Below are 19,643 nucleotides of genomic sequence, written 5' to 3' on the forward strand. Positions count from 1 at the left end.
TTCGCGGAGCCGCCTTCGATTGGTATCGCCGCCTCAAGCCAAGTAGCGTGAACAGCTGGGACGATATGGGGATAAGCTATTTATTTTGATTTTTAGACAGCCTACACACTATTTATAAAAGATGAAGACTCTCTCTCTCTCTCTTCCTAAAAATCACCAAAAGCCTAAGTCTCTATGCTCCAATCTACTCTTTGTCCTTTGTTTCGTGTCTAGGGAGGTATTTATAGGGATAAGAGTGCATAACAGTGGAAATGGGGGTGAAATAACTAACCAAGTGGATGCTCTTTGGACGCGTCAGTCTACACTGCCGCGGCTATTGGCGCGTCAGTGTGGACTGGCGCGGCCAAAGAGGCCATTACAGCCACGTTTCCATCGTGCTTGAAACCATCCCCCCACGACTTTTAACCACTTTTTTCGTGATTTAACCACTTGTCCACATCAGCACACGTTTCTTTTTCATCATGGCACCACGTGGACTTTGAAGAATCATTCTGTAACTGTTTTGTAACCGCCGCGGCAACTCCTTGTAGTTTGCGCGTCACCATGGACTGGCGCGCCATAGGCGCGTCACCATGGACTGGCGCGCCTTAGGCGCATCACCATGGGCTGCCGCACCTTCTCGTTCTTTTATAGAAGAGTCTGGAACACTTTGGATAAGATAGGTTTTACTTGTAATCCCTTCAGTATTTAGTTGAAGAAGTTGCATAGAATGGTCTGTGAATGGCTTCAATTCCTGACTTCTTCATCTTTTAGTCTATTCAGTGCTTTGTAGAATAGCTAAAATTCTTCCGGTGCTGCGTTTATCGCGTAACCGTTGTCGAAGTCTTGAACTGAAACTGATGTTTTGATTTGTGAATTAGCTCTTGTCATTGAACTGATGTTGAACTGATTGTCTTCATTAGGAATTCATATCTGGATCGCAATTGAATCCCCTAAGATCATCCATTGGACTTTTTTCCTTAGCCTTATTTTGGCAAAAGTCATTGACGTGTTGACAGGCGTTAACACAGTTTATCCTCGTGTGTTTACTGGGGTCTACACAGTTTAAGCTCTTAAGGTGTTGGAGCATGGGGGAGTAGTTTAGGCTGCAGGACCAATTGTTTAGGTCGGTTCATCTGCAGGTATGGATTTTATCCTGAGTTCGTCGTATACTCAAGTCACGAGACTAACTAATGAAGCTAGTGCGTCAGTGATTATCACATTTATAGGATTTTTGGCAAACCCTCAGCCATTAACGGGTTTGATAAACCTTTATCGACTACCGTTTGAATCGGGCTAGCATGCAGATTGTTTAAGTCCATTCTACATGTAACGTTGTGCTAAAAGAATAAACTCTCTTAGACTTGGTGCTATAATGTTGATTACATAGGCTTGGTCGTTTTCGCGGGAACGGACCACCCGGTAACGCATGTTAGGCGTAAACTTATCTCTAATAAGGGATCAAGATAAATTCCCCCATGCATCAAACATGGATTTGGAAATAGGTTAAGTCTTTTTTGGTGAAAAGATAAACCCGATACTAGAGAGAAGAATTTCATATTCTATCTCATGGTCTCTTTTTTTTGGTGAAAAGATAAACCCGATACTGGAGAGAAGAATTTCATATTCTATCTCATGGTCTCTTTTTTATTGGTAGAGATGAACCCGATACTAGAGAGGAAGAATTTTATATTCTATCTCCTGGTCTCTTTTTTATTGGTAGAGATGAACCCGATACTGGAGAGGAAAAATTTTATATTCTATCTCCTGCTGTAAAAGAAACTCAAAGTGGGATCTCCACGTCGAGAATCAGAAAAGGCAAAACTAAGAGTGGGATCTCCACTCTGTGAATCTGAAAGATTTTGATAACCCTAACAATCGAAAGGTTTGATTACCCAAACTGAAGGTGAGTTCCTCGTTTATCGAGATAAAATTCTAACTTCGGCCCTAACTGTTTAAAGGTTTGGCCGAGAGGAGAATGTGTGGAAACCTTTCATTTATCGAGAGGTGATTCCGATTTTGGTCCTAACTATTTAAAAGTTTGACCGAGTGGGGGTTTGAGACGATCCTAACCGTTTAAAGATTTGATCGTTCAATTTGTGGACCTCTCGTTCATGGAACGATTCGAGAGGGGATTTTGGCTTTGGTCCTAACTGTTTAAAGGTTTAACTGAGTGGGAATTTGAGACGATCCTAACTGTTTAAAAGTTTGATCGTTCAATTTGTGGACCTCTCGTTCATTGAAGGAATCGAGAGGGGATTTTGGTTTTGGTCCTAACTGTTTAAAGGTTTGACCAAATAAGAGTTTTAAAACGATCATAACTGTTTAAAGGTTTGATCGTTCAATTTGTGGACCTCTCGTTCATGGAAGGAATCGAGAGGGGGTTTTGGCTTTGGTCCTAACTGTTTAAAGGTTTGACCAAATGAGAGTTTTGAAATGACCCTAACTGTTTAAATGTTTGATCGTTCAATTTGTGGATCTCTCGTTCATGGAAGGAATCGAGAGGGGATTTTGGCTTTGGTCCTAACTGTTTAAAGGTTTGACCAAATAGGAGTTTTGAAACGATCCTAACTGTTTAAAGGTTTGATCGTTCAATTTGTGGACCTCTCGTTCATGGAAGGAATCGAGAGGGGACTTTAGCTTTGGTCCTGACTGTTTAAAGGTTTGACCAAATGAGGATTGCCAATTGTCATGGATTGAAATTTTAGGTGTTGTGTCAGAGCTCAACAGTGGAAGTGTTAAAGGCTCGGATATAGCGGGAGTTTGGGTGGATTTAACCACGAAGCATTTTGGTGGGCCCACTATCAGTTGATTTGATCGGTGATGGATTTTATAGTGGAGGACTGTGAATCATCAAGCACTCCACAATTAGACCAGAGGAGTTTCGTAAGGAAAGACTAACCCGATGAGGTTATTGAATCTTATCTCAACGAAAGAGTGCTTGGAAAGTCACAGTGGGAGTTGGCGAAATTGTTCTTGACGATTGAAACCAACCAAGAATCGGATGAAGGAAAAGAAAATGGGACATGCTTCATCCTTGAAGGATTTCAGAGTTTCGTGAAGGAAGATTAACTTGATGAAGTCATTGAATCTCATCTTAATGAAAGAGTGCTCTGAAAATCACAGTAGGAGGGTTTTAATCATTTTGGACATGATTAAATAGCCACAGTGGGAGGTTCTTAATCATTTCTATCATGATTAAGAGTGGATTATTCAGATGATTAGTTTTCACATTGAATATCAATTAGTTTCGGGTTATCCTTAAGAATACCATATATAGCATTCTCCAGGAAATTCCCATTAAATAGGTTACCCTGAATGTACTGGGGATAGTACTTTTCAGGAACTTCTCATTTGTGAGCAATGTTGCTGTTCTTGATACAGAATCAGGTCTTGGTTCCTGCCTTCGTATTCAGCCATGATAACCTCGTATCCACCCCCAACTTTTAGGTGAACCTGAGTCTAATCACATTTGGTTACATTATTGGAGCACACAATTTAAGGAAGCAGTTTTTAACCTCTTATATCAGTCGGTGGTTCGGGAAACAGTTTATACTCGTATACCCTTTGGAGTGCATGGAGAAGCAGTTTATACTCATATACTCTTCGGAGTTACATGGAGGAGCAGTTTATACTCGTATACTCTTTGGAGTTAGGGGAAACAGTTTATACTCGTGTACCCAATGGAGTATCATGGAGAAGCAGTTTATACTCGTGTACTCATTGGAGTTAGGGAAAATAGTTTATACTCATGTACCCAATGGAGTATGAGTCGTCTTTATTTAGCTTGTTTCGCCGTTATGACGCCGGAGTCAATTAAGGCTTGGATTTTGTTTTTGAGTCCAAAGCAAACCTTAGTAGGAAGATTATATCTCTATCGATATTGAAGCTATCAACATCTCCTACGATAAGAGTAGCAACCTCAGAAGTTGTAGGAAGATTATAAGTCCTGCCATCATTATGTCTTTTACGGATTAACCTTAGGCTTACATTTGGGGATTCCTCGTTATCAAACCTCTCTTTAGCCATTCTAAAAGATTTTGCAAATGGATTATATTCATCAAGCATATCTTTCAAACTTTGAGAAATGGTAGAATCTAACCCTCTAGATTGATCAGAAGAACTGCAAAAAAATTTCATTCATAACATTTAGTTTAAGTATTTATAAATACATCAATAGCAGAGAATAAAAATATGATAGTTTAAAATAAATTTATGCAATAAATAACTTCTAATTGACAAATTAATCACAATTTAACACAGTTAATTATTTAGTCTACAGAAGTGAACATTATCTTATTAGACGATACTTATATTATAAAAGTTTTCATAAAATATATAATTGATACATACCTGACTGCGCGTATTCGGTTTGATATTTCATTTTCTGTATCATAAATGTATAATTGGGCAAATTTTGGTGCAGAACCTGGCGTTGGTAACAAACTTCCAATTCTATGGTAATTTTGACCATGTAGTCTAAAAACATATGGCCCCAACACATTATTTATATAAGTATCAACTTTTCCTCCCATTGAAGTGAATGAGAACATCATGTTATATGCACGAATATTTTCTCTAAAATGTTTGCTCAATCTACTATCAATGTCAGTCAAAAGGAACTTCAAAAGATCTGGAGGATCTTTCAATAAAGGTAGTTGAATTTTTCCTTTCAAGCAACACAAAGAAAATATAGGAGTAGCAGTATTCCTATCCTTACGGACACGTTCATCAAACCACATATTTGCATCACAATAGCTGCATGACCATATCGGATCTCAAACATCAAAATAACATTAACAGATAAAGAAATGATATATAATTTCCAATACCTTTGTTTAATAAAGAAACTGTTTGCATTGAAGTTTAAACAGTAGATTTTTGACCAGAGATTTCAGATGCTTTGTTAGAAAATAATATTGACAGATAATCTCCCTTTCTGGCGCCATGTTCAGAAATAGATTGACATGGAGAATCCATTGTACAGCAAGATATTCCTTCCAATGCATGTATATTGGAATCTTTATCACTAAGGTAGATTGTCTGAAAAGATCTCATTTTCTTTGATTTATATTCCGATGGAGATGGAACATTGGCAGGAAACTTAGTCATAGCAAAACTACTTGATAGATTTAGGACATACCTTGATATGTTCACCAATGGTCTTCTAATCATTTTATGGTTTCTGTGAAAGCTTATTTGTGATGGATAAGTATTCAAATTTTCCTTTCCTGCTTTATGGCTCTGACAAGAATTTAACCGCGATACATTGTCAATGGCAACCATACATGAATGCACATCATCGTAGATATGAGAAGAATTATTTTCTACAAAGTTAATACTTGAAATAAATAATTTAAAAATATCAACAAAAATTGGCATCATATAATTATTAAATATATAACAAAGTTAATTCTAGAGAACCCGCAAACTTTGTTGGTAGTTGCACCAAACCCTGCACTAAGCTTTTGTACCCTGGACATTTGAGGTTATTACACATAAACCGTTAAATTTTGTTATCTACTACATTTTTTAAGACAATTGCAACATCAATTCTAACATCTTGTGTAGCAAGGATGTGCTTAGCCAATGACATGTTGGAATTGATGGTGCTAATATATGGATTAAAGGAACAATATTTAGGTGAGATTTTATGAAAGAAAAAAGCTTAAGGAGTTATGTGCAATAACTACTATAGTTCAGAGGAGCTAGTGGAATAAAAAATTTGAGGGGTTTATTGAAACCCTCAATGATTTTAGAGGGTGGATTTCTATAATTAACCAATAAATAAAATAATAAAATAATCTAAGTTTAGTATCGCACCTTGGTTGGCTCTGTTATAGCCTTTGCACGCTTATCCAATATCAACAGTCTTCTCTTGAATCTTACATTTTCTTGTTAATGTGATCCACACTCATGATACCCTCATCTCCACAAATACTAACTGATCTATCTTTAAACATCATAGTTGCATTCCAACTTCTAACCCAACAACAACATTAACGCAGTAACATTTAAATCCACCATGACAATCATAGTATAAATGTATTAAATGTATTTTGTATGTTTTTTTCACAAATTATGTCGAAATGTCATTATAATCTTAAGAAGGCTCAAGCAAATTCATAATAAGTCACATATTATGTTTTATACTATTAAGGAAATGGAACAAATACAGTAAATAAAAAATGAGATATGAACTCGTAGTTGTATATTGTTTGAAGCCGAAAGAAGCTCTATGCAAAGAAGTCATGACATATTGTTGAAAGATGCTGAAACTTTGATTTCACTATATATCACAATTCTACCTATTGAGTTTAAGAAAATGACTCATACTATATGACATTAATAATGTAACTTTCAATGCTACTAATGAAGGTAAGTGGCTTTATTTGCATGAGATGAGGAGATAGCACAACTTGTATCGGCTTTAAGTTTGGTCGATGTTTGTTTTCTACAGTTTCTCATATAGCAGAATTGTGATGTTTCTTCAATATGTTTTAGGATTTGTTATCGTTGCAATGTAATTAAGACTCCTTGGAGAGGTTAGGTTGAGGCCATAAATTGTGATGTTAGTTTAATACCTTGTTTTAAAGATTTGTTCTCCTTTTGCAATGTAGTTAAGCTTAGCTAGAGATATGTGATATAGTCTATAAATGAATCCATTTGATATTTGTGTAATATATCGCTCACGTACAATTTCAGCTACTTTTTTATATAAATATGTCTTATCAAGTAAGATCATATAAACAGGGCATATCATTTAAGTTTAATCATAACGATTCATCGATATCTCATGTTTATCAACAAATTACAATAACACATTATAACTATAAGGAAGGAAATGACAAAGGTTTTAATTATGCAAATAAATTCCATACAATGACATGATTTCTGATAAATATTGATATTCGAACAACTATTCTTAGTTGACACTCTAAGTAGATCTCTTTTTAACTCTTCCAAACCAAGCTATTCCACTCATATTCTCAGCTCGGGCACTATGGATGTTTGGTGCAAAGGACAAGATTGCAATGCGTCTATATAGTCTCTTAAAATTCCAGTCGAAGTTAATAATTCTATTTTCGTAAACAACCTCATCAAAAGTAGACTTATTAAGCAATCTATACTTAATAAAGCCAAACTCATCCGATAAGGAATTGAACACTCTATCTTTTTTTTTTTTCACTCAATTCAGTCTCCATTTGAACTTCCATATTAAATAATATATTTCGCATGTTTGAAATGTGTTCATCTAGTGTCTCATTTCTTTTTAACTTATGTGTCATATACTCTAGCTTTGTTGGTTTGCGATATGGGACTCCGAGCCTAGTTTGATGACCATTCCTCCCCCCAAAATGCTAATGTTCTTTTTCTTGTTGTTCGTTTCACAATCACCATCACTAAAAAAATTCAAAAAATGTATGTTAGTATTTGTGATTAGAACCATACACGGGGAAGGGTCAGCTCCAAGTTTCTACATAGTGGAAATGCATAAATTGATGTAGCAAAAGGATGCAAAAAAAAACAGTGTCAAAACAATGACAACCTATGATCAATAATATTCTTAACTAAATGATCAATTAAGCTACATAATTCTGTCATTAATCTATGGTTTTTGAGATTATACTTTGATATTTCTTTTGATTTTAGACCTTGATATTTTAGGTTGATAATTAATTTTATCTTGGTATAACTAAGCAGTTTTACCCTTCATTGACATCATGTTGATTTTAACTATAATTTGTAAGTTTCCTCCTTCAATATAATTTGTAGGTTTTCAATTCTATCAATTCAAGCTCATCCATATTTGTATCATTTTCATTAGGTGCGTTTTTAGATAACAGGAGGTCCTAATGCAGGCAAACTATAGAAGTTACTAAGAACTTTTGAATTTCGTGTAATCTGTGACTGTAGGATGGGAGAAAATTGGGTTTGGGTTATTGGATGGAGAAGGATATAATGAGAATAACATAAGTGTAAAACTGAATGGACGGAAATATTTTACGCACCCTAAAAAACATAGATGGAGGCAAATAATAAGAATGGAATTGTTGTGAATTTAACCTAAGAGGCAATTTTGACAAAGCTGAATGGACGGAAATATTTTATGCACCAATCCAAAAATTTTGGATAAAGGCTTCATTGCAATTGTTTGTTGTAGAAAACCAGAAATATACTCATACTTGGTCTTGTTTCGCTAAATGTATAGTATAATTTAAAGGGAAGATAGATCTTATTATCCTTACTGATTTTTTTTCTTGAACAAGTTCTTGTCCAAGGGCTTTTAAAAAGTTTTCCTAATAGAATCGTTTGTCGTTGTTTTCATATATATCAGCGCTAGAAGAATGCATTAACTTTCATTTAATTTAAATATTGTACAACCAGATCCTTTATTTCATTTATTCTTTCCTCTTTTTGTATGCTGTGAAAAAATTAGCAGCATTTTATTTTCCTTAATTCCTTTCATGTCTCATACTATGATAAGTTTTGTTTTGCATAATGGTTTTCTAAAAGATAATTTTATTGGTTGCTTTTGTAATTTCCTTCTTATCTCAGATTAATGATCTGAAATTGGATAGCAATACTATAAAGTATTAGGACGTATTATCCGTGATGGATGAGGTTTCTGTCACATACAATTTCCTTATTAGATAAATGAATAGAAAGAGAAATTTACTGCCAAAAAGATATATTACCCAATTGTCCAATTGCCAAACTTTAAATATCAAAAGATACAGTAGTTAATTTAAATTCAAAGTAATAAATATGGTCTATTTTACATATCAATATGCTGTCTACTTTATTCTAATATTAATGAGGTAACGAACAAATTCTATAGCAACCTAAGTCCTACTATTAATAAAACATTGTCATACATCGTGTCCTAGTGTGATGTCCCATCTCGAGTCCCACATCAGAAAATGAAAAGAATTATAAAGGGTTTAAATGTAACTGTTGTTACTGTTTTGCAAGGGCCTGACTTCCTTGGAAATAAGTTGCTGCATTTTGGCAGATGTTGGAGTGTCTCTCTTGCTACTATGCTCCACATTATAATCTTCATTCATTTTGCTGCATTTTGGCAGATGTTGGAGTGTCTCTCTTGCTACTATGCTCCACATTATAATCTTCATTCATTGAATTGGAATTGGTAAGTGTTTGGCTAACCTCTCTTGCTACTATGCTCCACATTATAATCTTCATTCATTGAATTGGAATTGGTAAGTGTTTGGCTAACCGTTCACATATCATTATCTTTATTGGTAAGTTACTTTTGATACTAAGGCAACAATCACTTTTGATGGGTCCAAATATCTGAATCGCTTGAAAGAGATAATTGACTCAAAGGTGATTCTTTGTTTATGGTATGCATGGTATATGCTATTAGTTTCATGTATTTTTAATATCAATAATATTTTGGTCTTCGGGTTTGCTTCTTTATGTCCTTCTTTCCCTCTACACTGCATTAAAAGATAGGATTTGGTTATATGGATCAAATAAACAAGATGTTTCTTTGAATCAAGAAGACCATAATTGTTCCCATACATAAAAGACACACAAAAAAAAGACAAAGAAAAAAAGAAAGACGCAAACACAACATATATGACTTGCATGTTCTTTTTCGTTTGCACAATTCTGTAGCATGGTTCTCAGATTATTTTGCCCTTGATCGCAAACATATTCTTAAATCCATCTGAATTTGTTTACATAGTACACTTTAATATAGTATTCAGGTATTCAACAACTACAAGTTTTCTTGGTTGTGCTTATTATTTGTTTCTTGAATTTCTAAGGAAAATTGGCCTATCAAGTTAACAATTTCATGTGCAGATTTTGTTCCCATAAATAAAAGTAAAAATTGGGTTTTAGCAATTATCAACATTTAGGAGCAAAAATTCCAGTATCTTGATTCACTTGGCGGTATGGACAAAACAGGGCTAAGAGTATTGGTAAAATCAACTTATATTAAGTATTTCGGTACAAGTAGTTTATGTTATACAAACAAGTATAAGATAACATAAGTTTTGCTATTTATGATTTCTGTGCATGTGAATGCCAGGTTAAATATTTGATGGATAAAGTAAAGGACAAGAGCAGTAAATAGATTGATGCAGTTTCTTGAAAGCAAGAAATAATTAAGAATCTTCCTTAATTTGCAGGAAAATGGGTATGTACATTTTGTGTCATATGTATTCACAAGGCTTCCATGCTTGAACACTGTTAAAATAGTTTAACTGTTTATCGTTCTTTCTTTCACTACCTCAGCCTGCTTGGTTGTATACTCTTCAACTAAAATACCGGTCTCTACTACATTTCTATTGCATACATATTGTATCTCATTTGTTATACTTTTTTTCAGTATTACATTGTCCTTTCAACTTGCTTTTGGTTTATTAAGCTTCTTTTTTGAGCAGTTATTATGTTAGGCATGAAATGGATGTTTTTTCTGGACAGGTATGACTGCGGAATGTTCATGCTCAAATATATAGACTTTTATAGCAGAGGTTTAGATCCTACATTTAGGCAGGTGAGAAACTCTTTTGTTTTTTCTATTCCTGGATTGCTTTTAATTTAGATGGGTTAATCAGAATTCCAATTGCCTGTAATAGGTGGGGGTTTTTTTCTGCATATATGAAAAAGTGTTAATATTGACTCGCCCAATTCTGGGTAAACAAGTTGACTCTCACTACCTATATTATAAAAGTCATTTTTCATAAATTTACAAGATGCTGCTGACAAATATCTTTTAGACAGAATGTGGTATTATGTAATTTTCTTCACACTCTTACATAACTTTCTGACAAGATGTTGCTGCCAAATATCTTTTAGATATAATTCGGTATCATGTAATTTTCTTTGCACACACCACACACATGCATTCATGTGAATACTCTAGATAAAAATTGAACATCTGAATTTCCAAATTGAAAATGTATACCTTTGAATGTGTTGTTAACACACAGGCTACTTAGAAGCTATTGGTAGTATCCAAGATGCAAAATTTTGGGTTTACACTTGAGAAGGGGATGTGATTTAATACAGATAAGACTACTTAGGTAAATCATTATGTACAGATGAGACTACTTTGAGAAGGGGATGTGATTTAATACAGATAAGACTACTTAGGTAAATCATTATGTACAGATGAGACTACTTAGGTATATTTGGGTATCCAAGATGCAATAAGACTACTTAGGTAAATCATTATGTACAGATGAGACTACTTAGGTATATTTGGGTATCCAAGATGCTAAATTCCGTGAGTGTGTATATGCATTCCGTACTAAATTTTTTCCTGCTTGCAGCAACATTAAATTGCAATGCAGTTTGTGGGGTGATTACGCTGTTCAAAGTTTCATAGTATGTACATAAATCTAATTCAGTAATTATTATAATGGTGATTCAGCTTGCAAAGACAAAACCATATGGAGGTAAATCAAATTATATGTATTTCTCAAAAAAGATATATTTTTATTTCGTCGATTATGCTTATATATTGACATAATCATGAATTTAAAAACTTTATTTCTTAGGTAAAAATTACTATTACAAATGCCTTATATGCGTCCAAGATATTAATCAATCCCGACATACCTGAAGTTGCTGATCTAAGAAAAAGGTGCATGATGAATTATCTCATTCGTTAAAATTGCTTTTCTTTTTCATTCCTCATGTTTGTATTCTTTAATCTCTTTTTGAGTAGTATCTTTTGTTGCTACAACATTCACCATTATCATTTTGGATTGCCTATTTCTTTTTGCTTTACTATTCATTTCTTGATTCTTAACATTAATTGTACAATAATCTTTTCTTGTCACCTCAATAACATGCTAATTATTATGTTATACTGAAACACAGGCATCGTTACCACTTGTGACAATGAAGTTGAAATTTGTTCCTCGGATAATATTACTCCTTGCAAGAGAACTGCGTTGGAATCTGATGTCGAGCACTCAGTTTCAGTAGACTTGATCTCTCCACAAAAGTCTAGCAACAAAAAGCAAAAACAAACCAAAATTGAAATGGAGAATTAGAATATTCTACAGAGAGTTCAAGCCCCTATTTGAAAAATCTCAATCTGATTTATGGTGTCTTTAATTTGTATTTAGTATTCTGGTCTAAAATCTTATTTAGTAAACTTTTGTATGCACTACATATTTTTTGGTGGTTTTGCGTTGAGAAACCTAACTACTTGATATGATTATGATAGATATTTTGTTTATCACTATATTGATCATTATTGTTTTGATTCATAAATATATATACTTGACAAGTATCTTTATGTGCTTAAGTTGTATCATTTCTGACTACTTATCTATTATTACTATTTTATTTTGCATTCTTTAGCTACATTAATTTTTATATATTAGACAAATCCGTGCATCGCACGGGCTTGAAACTAGTATATCTAAATAACGAAGCGCATTGCTCTTATGTACACTTCAAAAAAAATTGGTTAACAGCAATATGTAGCTTCCAAAGTCTTTCACCGATAGAAGTATATCAGAGGCTCACCCATTCTTGGATATGAACGATGGAGGCCCGGTTCAGGTGTAATTTGCGGCCTAAAGTCAGTACCCCGGCTAAAAAGGTAGGAAACTTCACTAAGTAATATTGCCATAATGAAATAACTACACACTGAATTCAACATTTTAAAGTTCTGACAATTACAATTTATTGGAATGATGTATGATTTGATGTTCTTCTGATGAAGAATCTGTAAACCTAATTCTTAATTTAAGCAAATCAAACTAAACTTAATTTTGATTTGATCATCCTAATACCAAGATCTAGAACAATATGATTTTCATGAAGAATTATTTAATTACGAGAGCGTACCTTGATCCATGATTACAGGAAGAACAACGTTGAAGACCTGAGTTTTCTCTCTCTTAGCCCTCTTAAAATTTTCCGAATTCTTTTCTTGATGGAGAGAAAAAAAATTTCACGTTATGGGTAAGAGAGGACCAAGCCTTAAATAGAACAATTATCCCATGTTCTATCAACATGAACGTTTTTTGACAATCTTATCTCCAACTAAAATGACCAATAGGAATTTAGTTCTTAATATTATTAAACCGTGATTATCTTTTAACTAAACAAAACGTGGTTTAAAAACTGTTACCACTAAAAATATGATTTTGGAAAAACGTGTCTACAAGAGTAACTTAAAAAAGTGATTAAAGTTAAAACGTGGATACGTGGGCCACAAAATCTAACATTCTCCCACTTGGCCCATGTATCATAATTTGACTTTATGTGTTAATTACAATATTATATGCATAGTATAAGCTAATTACATCATTATATTGATCAAGTCATCAATCATTATTAAGTAGAAAACTAATAAGGATCATGGCGGTCATATGCAGTTAAATCGATATAGTCACTTCCATGTATCACAATATTAGTTTTAAACTTAACATGACGTGTAATGAGATTTATCATAATGGTCCAACGATAATGTCATTGTCAGAGACATACCCTGTTAATATTCACAAAGTTATTCATGTATATACTAACAATAATAAACATGATTCATTAATATATCAGAAACAATATTTAGATGAGCTCAAAGTGTCAAATATAAAGAGCATGAACTTTACATAAAAGTTAGTAATGGTTTTCAATAATGGCCATTCTTTCAACATGTTCAGTAAATGTCTTTGGTGGCAATCCTTTGGTTAACGGATTCGCAACCATGAGAGTTGTGCTAATATGCTCAATTGACACTCTTTGTTTCTGAACTTCTTCTTTAATGGCAAATTATTTTAACTCCATATGTTTAGCACCCTTTGAATACTTGTCGTTTTTAGAAAAGAAGACTGCTGCAGTATTATCACAATAAATTTTCAGTGGCTTGACAATACTGTCAACAACTCCAAGTCCTGAAATAAAATTTCGCAGTCATAAACCATGAACAGTGGCCTCAAAGCATGCCACGAACTCAGCCTCCATAGTCGATGCAGCAATGACAGACTGCTTCACACTTTTTCACGAGATCGATCCTCCAGCTAGAAGAAACAGATATCCAAATGTGGATTTTCTTGTATCCAACCATCCAGAAAAATTTGAATCTGAATAACCAATCACCTCAAGGTGATCAGATCTCCTATAAGTGAGCATATGATTCTTTGTTCATTGCAAGTATCTCAATACTTTCTTTGTAGCTTTCTAATGATCCAATCCTGGATTACTTTGATATCTACCCATCATTCTAACAGCAAAACTAATATCTGGCCTTGTACAGACCTGAGCATACATCAAGCTCCCAACGATAGATGCATAAGGAATTTATTTCATTTGTTTGTATTCCAATTCATTCTTTGGACATTGCATAAGACTAAATTTATCCCTTTCTGAATTGGAACAACAGATGCAAAACATTTATCCATCTTGAACCTCTCTAGAACTTTATTAATATATGATTTCTGAGATAACCCTAACAATCCTTGTGATCTGTCACGAAATATTTCAATTCTAATCACATAGGATGCATCACCCATATCTTTCATTTCGAAGTTCTTAGAGAGAAATTTATTGGTCTCGTGTAACAAGCCAAGATCATTAGCAGCAAGCACGATATCATCAACATACAGAATAAGAAATATAAATTTGCTCCCACTGATCTTTAGATATATACATCGATCAACGATATTTTCTTTAAATCCAAAAGATGTGATAGTATCCCCACTGATCTTTAGATATATACATCGATCAACGATATTTTCTTTAAATCCAAAAGATGTGATAGTATCATTAAACTTAAGATACCATTATACATCGATCAACGATATTTTCTTTAAATCCAAAAGATGTGATAGTATCATTAAACTTAAGATACCATTACCGGGAAGGTTGTTTGAGTCTGTATATTGATCTCTTAAGTTTACACACCATGTGTTCCTTTCCTTCAACTGAAAAACCCTCAGGTTGGTCCATGTAAACTTTTTCATCTAAATTTCCATTTAGAAAAGTAGTTTTTACATCCATTTGATGTAGCTCTAAGTCATAATGAGCCACCATAGCCATAATATTTCTAAATGAATCCTTTTTCGAAACAGGAGCGAAATTTTCTTTATAGTCAACACCCTCCTTCTGAGTAAAACCTTTGTCAACGAGTCTAGCCTTGTATCGTTCAATACTATCATTTGAGTCGTGTTTGGTCTTAAAGATCTATTTACATCCAACTCTTTTACAACCTTTAGGCAATACTACAATATCCCAAACTTTATTATGCTCCATTGATTTCAACTCATCTTTCATGGTATCAAATCATTTATCAGAATTATGACTTTTCATGGCCTGTGAAAATGAAACCGGATCTTCATCAATTCCAAGGTCATGTTCTGACTCTTGTAGATAAACTACATAATCATCAAAAATAGCAGATTTTTTGTCTTTGCGATCTTCTTAATGCTACTTCTTCATGGGATATATCTATTGTAGGTTCATTGGTAACAATGTCTTCATACATGTCCGGTCGACCGAAAAAGTGCACGTTTACAGGGTGAGAGTTTGAGCTTCTGGCCAGTCGACCGGATGCTCATGCCCGGTCGACCGCGATGCAGTTTGGGCCTAGATTCGTTTTCCTGACCTGTTTTGGATTCCTATTTGATATAAATAGGAACATTACATTTTCTAGTGTTTTGAGAGAGATTAGGAGCTGAGATTTGACATTGTTTGAGCACTTAGAAAGGGAGAATTTGTGAGGGATTTGAGAGTTTTGTTTGAGGGTTATTTTGTGAGATTATTGAATGATTGTAAACCGTATTTGTACTATCTCTCTCAATTAGTAAAATCTTCCCTCTCCTTGCTCCGTGGACGTAGGCACATTGCCGAACCACGTAAAATTTGGTGTCTTGCTGTGTGGTGCTTGTGTTTGGTTGTTGATTTTGTTCTCCTATCTTGTTCGTGCCCTTTGATTCCGCTGCGCGCAACAAGCTAATCAAGCTCATTTAGGACCAATTGCAAAATATAAAGCACTCCTCTACAAAACTCAAGTAAACACAAGTTAGAGCAGCTATACTCTTTCCTCTTTTACCTTCTTGCAAGTGGTGTTGTGTATAAGTAACTCACAAACGATGTAAAATATTGGTTGACGTCAGAGGTAGGTTTTAACTAGGAATCAAGGAAAACCCTGTGCATCCAGCACGCTCATCTCAATCCACTATAAACCATTTCTAGCGGCGTTATATTTACAAGCTTTAACTTCTGCTTGCGGGTCAATTAGGCATTTCCTAATAGAGGAGAATTTGATTTGTTCCTGTTTATTGTGCTGAATATGTTTGATCTATAGATAGAGCAACTTCTGTTGGTTCTACAAGATTTGAAAGTGGTCGAGACCAAATGAACTCTGCTTGCAGGTTGGTGTGGTATTTTCTTTTTCAAGGAAAATTTTGTTTTCCTGTACATGATTCAGTTGTAGGCTATGTATTAAGAAGAGCAATTTCAGAAATCCTAAATTTGCAACTCTTGTAGAAAAACCATTTTTTTGCGCCCCTAAAGAGCAAGTCTCTTACACATAATATTGTAAATGTTTGGGTTGTCAATGAAGGAAAGACACATCTACTAATTTATATGATGGAACAACGTATTTAGCCATTATCAAACTTTTTCAAGAGTTTGAATGCTCAAGCTTTCTAACTGATAATCCAACTTAACTACCTATAAAATCTGCAGCCTACCGGGATTGCACGTTAATACTGCTCTAAAAGTTTCAGAAACTAAAGAATTCATTATTCTCATGGCAGCAACAGCTAAGCAATCTACAGCAGCAGTTCATACAAGCTATGACCGAATGAAAGAGCTCAAGGAGTTCGACGAAACTAAAGCTGGCGTAAAAGGGCTCGTTGATTCTGGCACCAAGCAAATCCCAAGAATATTTATCCACTCTCCAGAAAACCTCCCAAAGCCTTCAGATGGGATCACTACAAACCTCCAAATCCCTGTCATAGACCTCCAAGGCATTAGTAACTCTAAACGTCGACAAGAAATTGTTAAAGAAGTTCGTGAAGCGTCAAAATCATGGGGATTCTTTCAGCTTCTGAACCACGGAGTACGAGTTGAACTTCTTGATAGTATGACCGAAAGTGTTAAGAGGTTCCATGAGCAGGATAAAGAGGAGAAAGCAAAGTTTCATTCACGTGATCCAAATAAGAAGGTGAAGTATTATGGAAATTTTGATCTTTATAGTGCATCTCCTGCGAATTGGAGAGATACGTTATCTTGCTTCTTCGATGGTTCTTTGGATCCTGCAGAATTGCCATCAATCTGCAGGTAAAAGTTCAAATTTGGATTTATTTAAATATTTGAAGCATGATGAACTGCTCTGTAGCAGAAAATATGACTAGGTACAAATTATATCGAGAGCAATTTTTTTATGCTTTTTGCAAGTATTTGAACACTATCATGTTCCTTTACTCGGTGCGCAAATGTAGATTGGATGGCAAGTTGTGCTGTAAAACTCTTAACCGTGTCGTTTATAAATTGGATATAGTTAGCAGATCCTCTCAATTATCAAGGACGGCATTCTAATGGAACACAAATTCACAACTTTTAAACAATATATTCTATTTTCAAAAAAATTTAAATTTTCATAATTATTAGATAACACTCGATTAATAGTCAGATGTTTGTCTAACAGAGACAATAAGTTAGGAGCTTAATGAGGGGAGAAAAGAGAATGAAAAAAATTGAGGCAACTTAGTATTACATAAATATAAATAGGAACTAGGATTCGAATATAAAGACTAGGAAGTCCAGGAAGAAAAAAAAAAGAAAATTGTAATACAATTGATCAATTAAAAGACTAGGATAATAGAAACTTTTCTCATTAAGATGATGAAAATCTCCGAAAGCAGCCTTTTCAAATTCACAAACTAGTCGTTTTATGTAAGTTTTAAAGTATTTTTTTCCCCCGATTTTCATTTTCTCAAACTGTAAGCTCTTGCAAATGATCTCTGTCTCTTATTCTCTTCAGAGATGTGTTTTTAGAGTACAGGCAGAAAGTCACTGATACTGCTGACACAGTATGTGAGATCTTATCTGAGGCTCTTGGGCTCAACCCAGACTACTTCAAAAGTGTCAAGTGCACAAAAGCACAACTCCTAGTTGCACATTACTACCCTTCATGTCCTCAGCCAGAACTAACCATAGGCATTGCCAAGCATTCTGACCCGTCGTTCTTAACTCTACTTCTTCAAGATAACATTGGTGGCCTTCAGGTCCTTCACGAAGATAGATGGGTTGCTGTATCGCCTATCCATGGAGCTCTAGTTGTCAACATTGGCGATCTTCTTCAGGTTTACTTCTCTTAAATGCATTACAGTACTATTTCAAGAAGGGCTATTTGCAGATGCATCATTTGTACTACAGAAAAGGTAAATTTCATAAAACCCCTGAACTTTCGGGGTTTGTCCCCAAACAAAAAACTGAACTTTACAGATTAGAGAAAACCCCTTCTGAACTTTCACAATTCTACTAAACCTCCTAAACTATAGGAAAATATGATAGCAACAAAATTTCATGAAAATCTGAATAAAGAGCATTCATGAGGCTGAATAATATGCATTGGCCTTGTCATACTTTTAGACACTTTCACTCTACAAGTTAATGTTATTTATGAGATTTTCCAATAGTATAGGGGAGTTTAGCATAATTTTAAAAAAAAATTGGGAGAGAATGATAACCTTGAAAGTTCAAGGGGGGTTTTCCCTTCTTTGTAAAGTTCAGGTGTTTTTTGTGCAAAACCCCTCAACATTCAGGGGGTTTTGTGAAATTTACCCACAGATGCATTCCACTCACCTGCAAATAAACTATTCATGAACTGTGATGTATACATGCTGATGCTATTAGATTCTATCTTCATTTTCATGTAGCTTATCAGCAATGGTAAGTTCAAGAGTGCTGAGCACAGAGTGTTGGCTAACCGTGGAGGGCCGAGGATTTCAATAGCGGTGTTCTTTAATCCTGGCATAGATGAAAAAAGGCCTATGGGTCCGATCAAAGAGACACTATCCGATGAAAATCCTGCGAAATATCAGGAAATTCTTTTCAGTGAATATTTCAAGTATTACACTACGAAGGGGCTTGATGGAGAATCTGCACTTAAACACTTCCAACTCTGAAAGGCTAAAGAATGACCCTAATGAGATTCAGCATACTGCTAAGTTGTGTATTGAAGTTATGCTCTTCCTCTAATAAGGCATCAGTGTTTGTAAGGTAACCTTCCTTTGTACAAGGTATTATGAGCAGGTTATATGGAAATAAATCATTTGTCAGAGATCTAAGACAGTTAAAGTTGCAATAGTTATTGGGCGTTTGGTGCGATTTTAGAAGTTGTTGGGGTTTCACTGCAAAATGCTAAAATTTCTTGGGGGCTTATGCGATTTGCCCTAAAAATAACTAGGATGTGGGGCATAAAGCTGATTTGGATGCAACATTCTTATGTGACAGTCATATCCCAAGAAAAAATTTCCACCATTTTTTCCTAGGAGAAAAAAGTTACTTTGGTAATGTGATAATTTTTCACACGCCACGCCACGCCCACGAGTTCGTGGGCGCTGTGAACATGGGTGGGTGGGGGAACCCACGTGCTCCCATCCCTCTTTCCCACGCCCACGACGAGGACGTCCTATCCACGTGTTCGTGAGCCGCCTGCC

General features: G+C 34.8%; 1 protein-coding gene across 1 annotated transcript; it reads left to right on the forward strand.

The window, feature by feature from the left end:
• On the forward strand, nt 16,727-19,197 carry LOC109838757 (1-aminocyclopropane-1-carboxylate oxidase homolog 1-like). The gene is made up of 3 exons (XM_020407176.1): nt 16,727-17,259; nt 17,963-18,284; nt 18,861-19,197. The coding sequence occupies exons 1-3, from the start codon at nt 16,727-16,729 to the stop codon at nt 19,107-19,109; spliced, it is 1,104 nt and encodes a 367-aa protein (XP_020262765.1). The 3' UTR covers nt 19,110-19,197.

The sequence above is a fragment of the Asparagus officinalis genome, chromosome 4 (genome assembly GCF_001876935.1).
Source record: "Asparagus officinalis chromosome 4, Aspof.V1, whole genome shotgun sequence".
Taxonomy (NCBI): Eukaryota; Viridiplantae; Streptophyta; class Magnoliopsida; order Asparagales; family Asparagaceae; genus Asparagus; species Asparagus officinalis.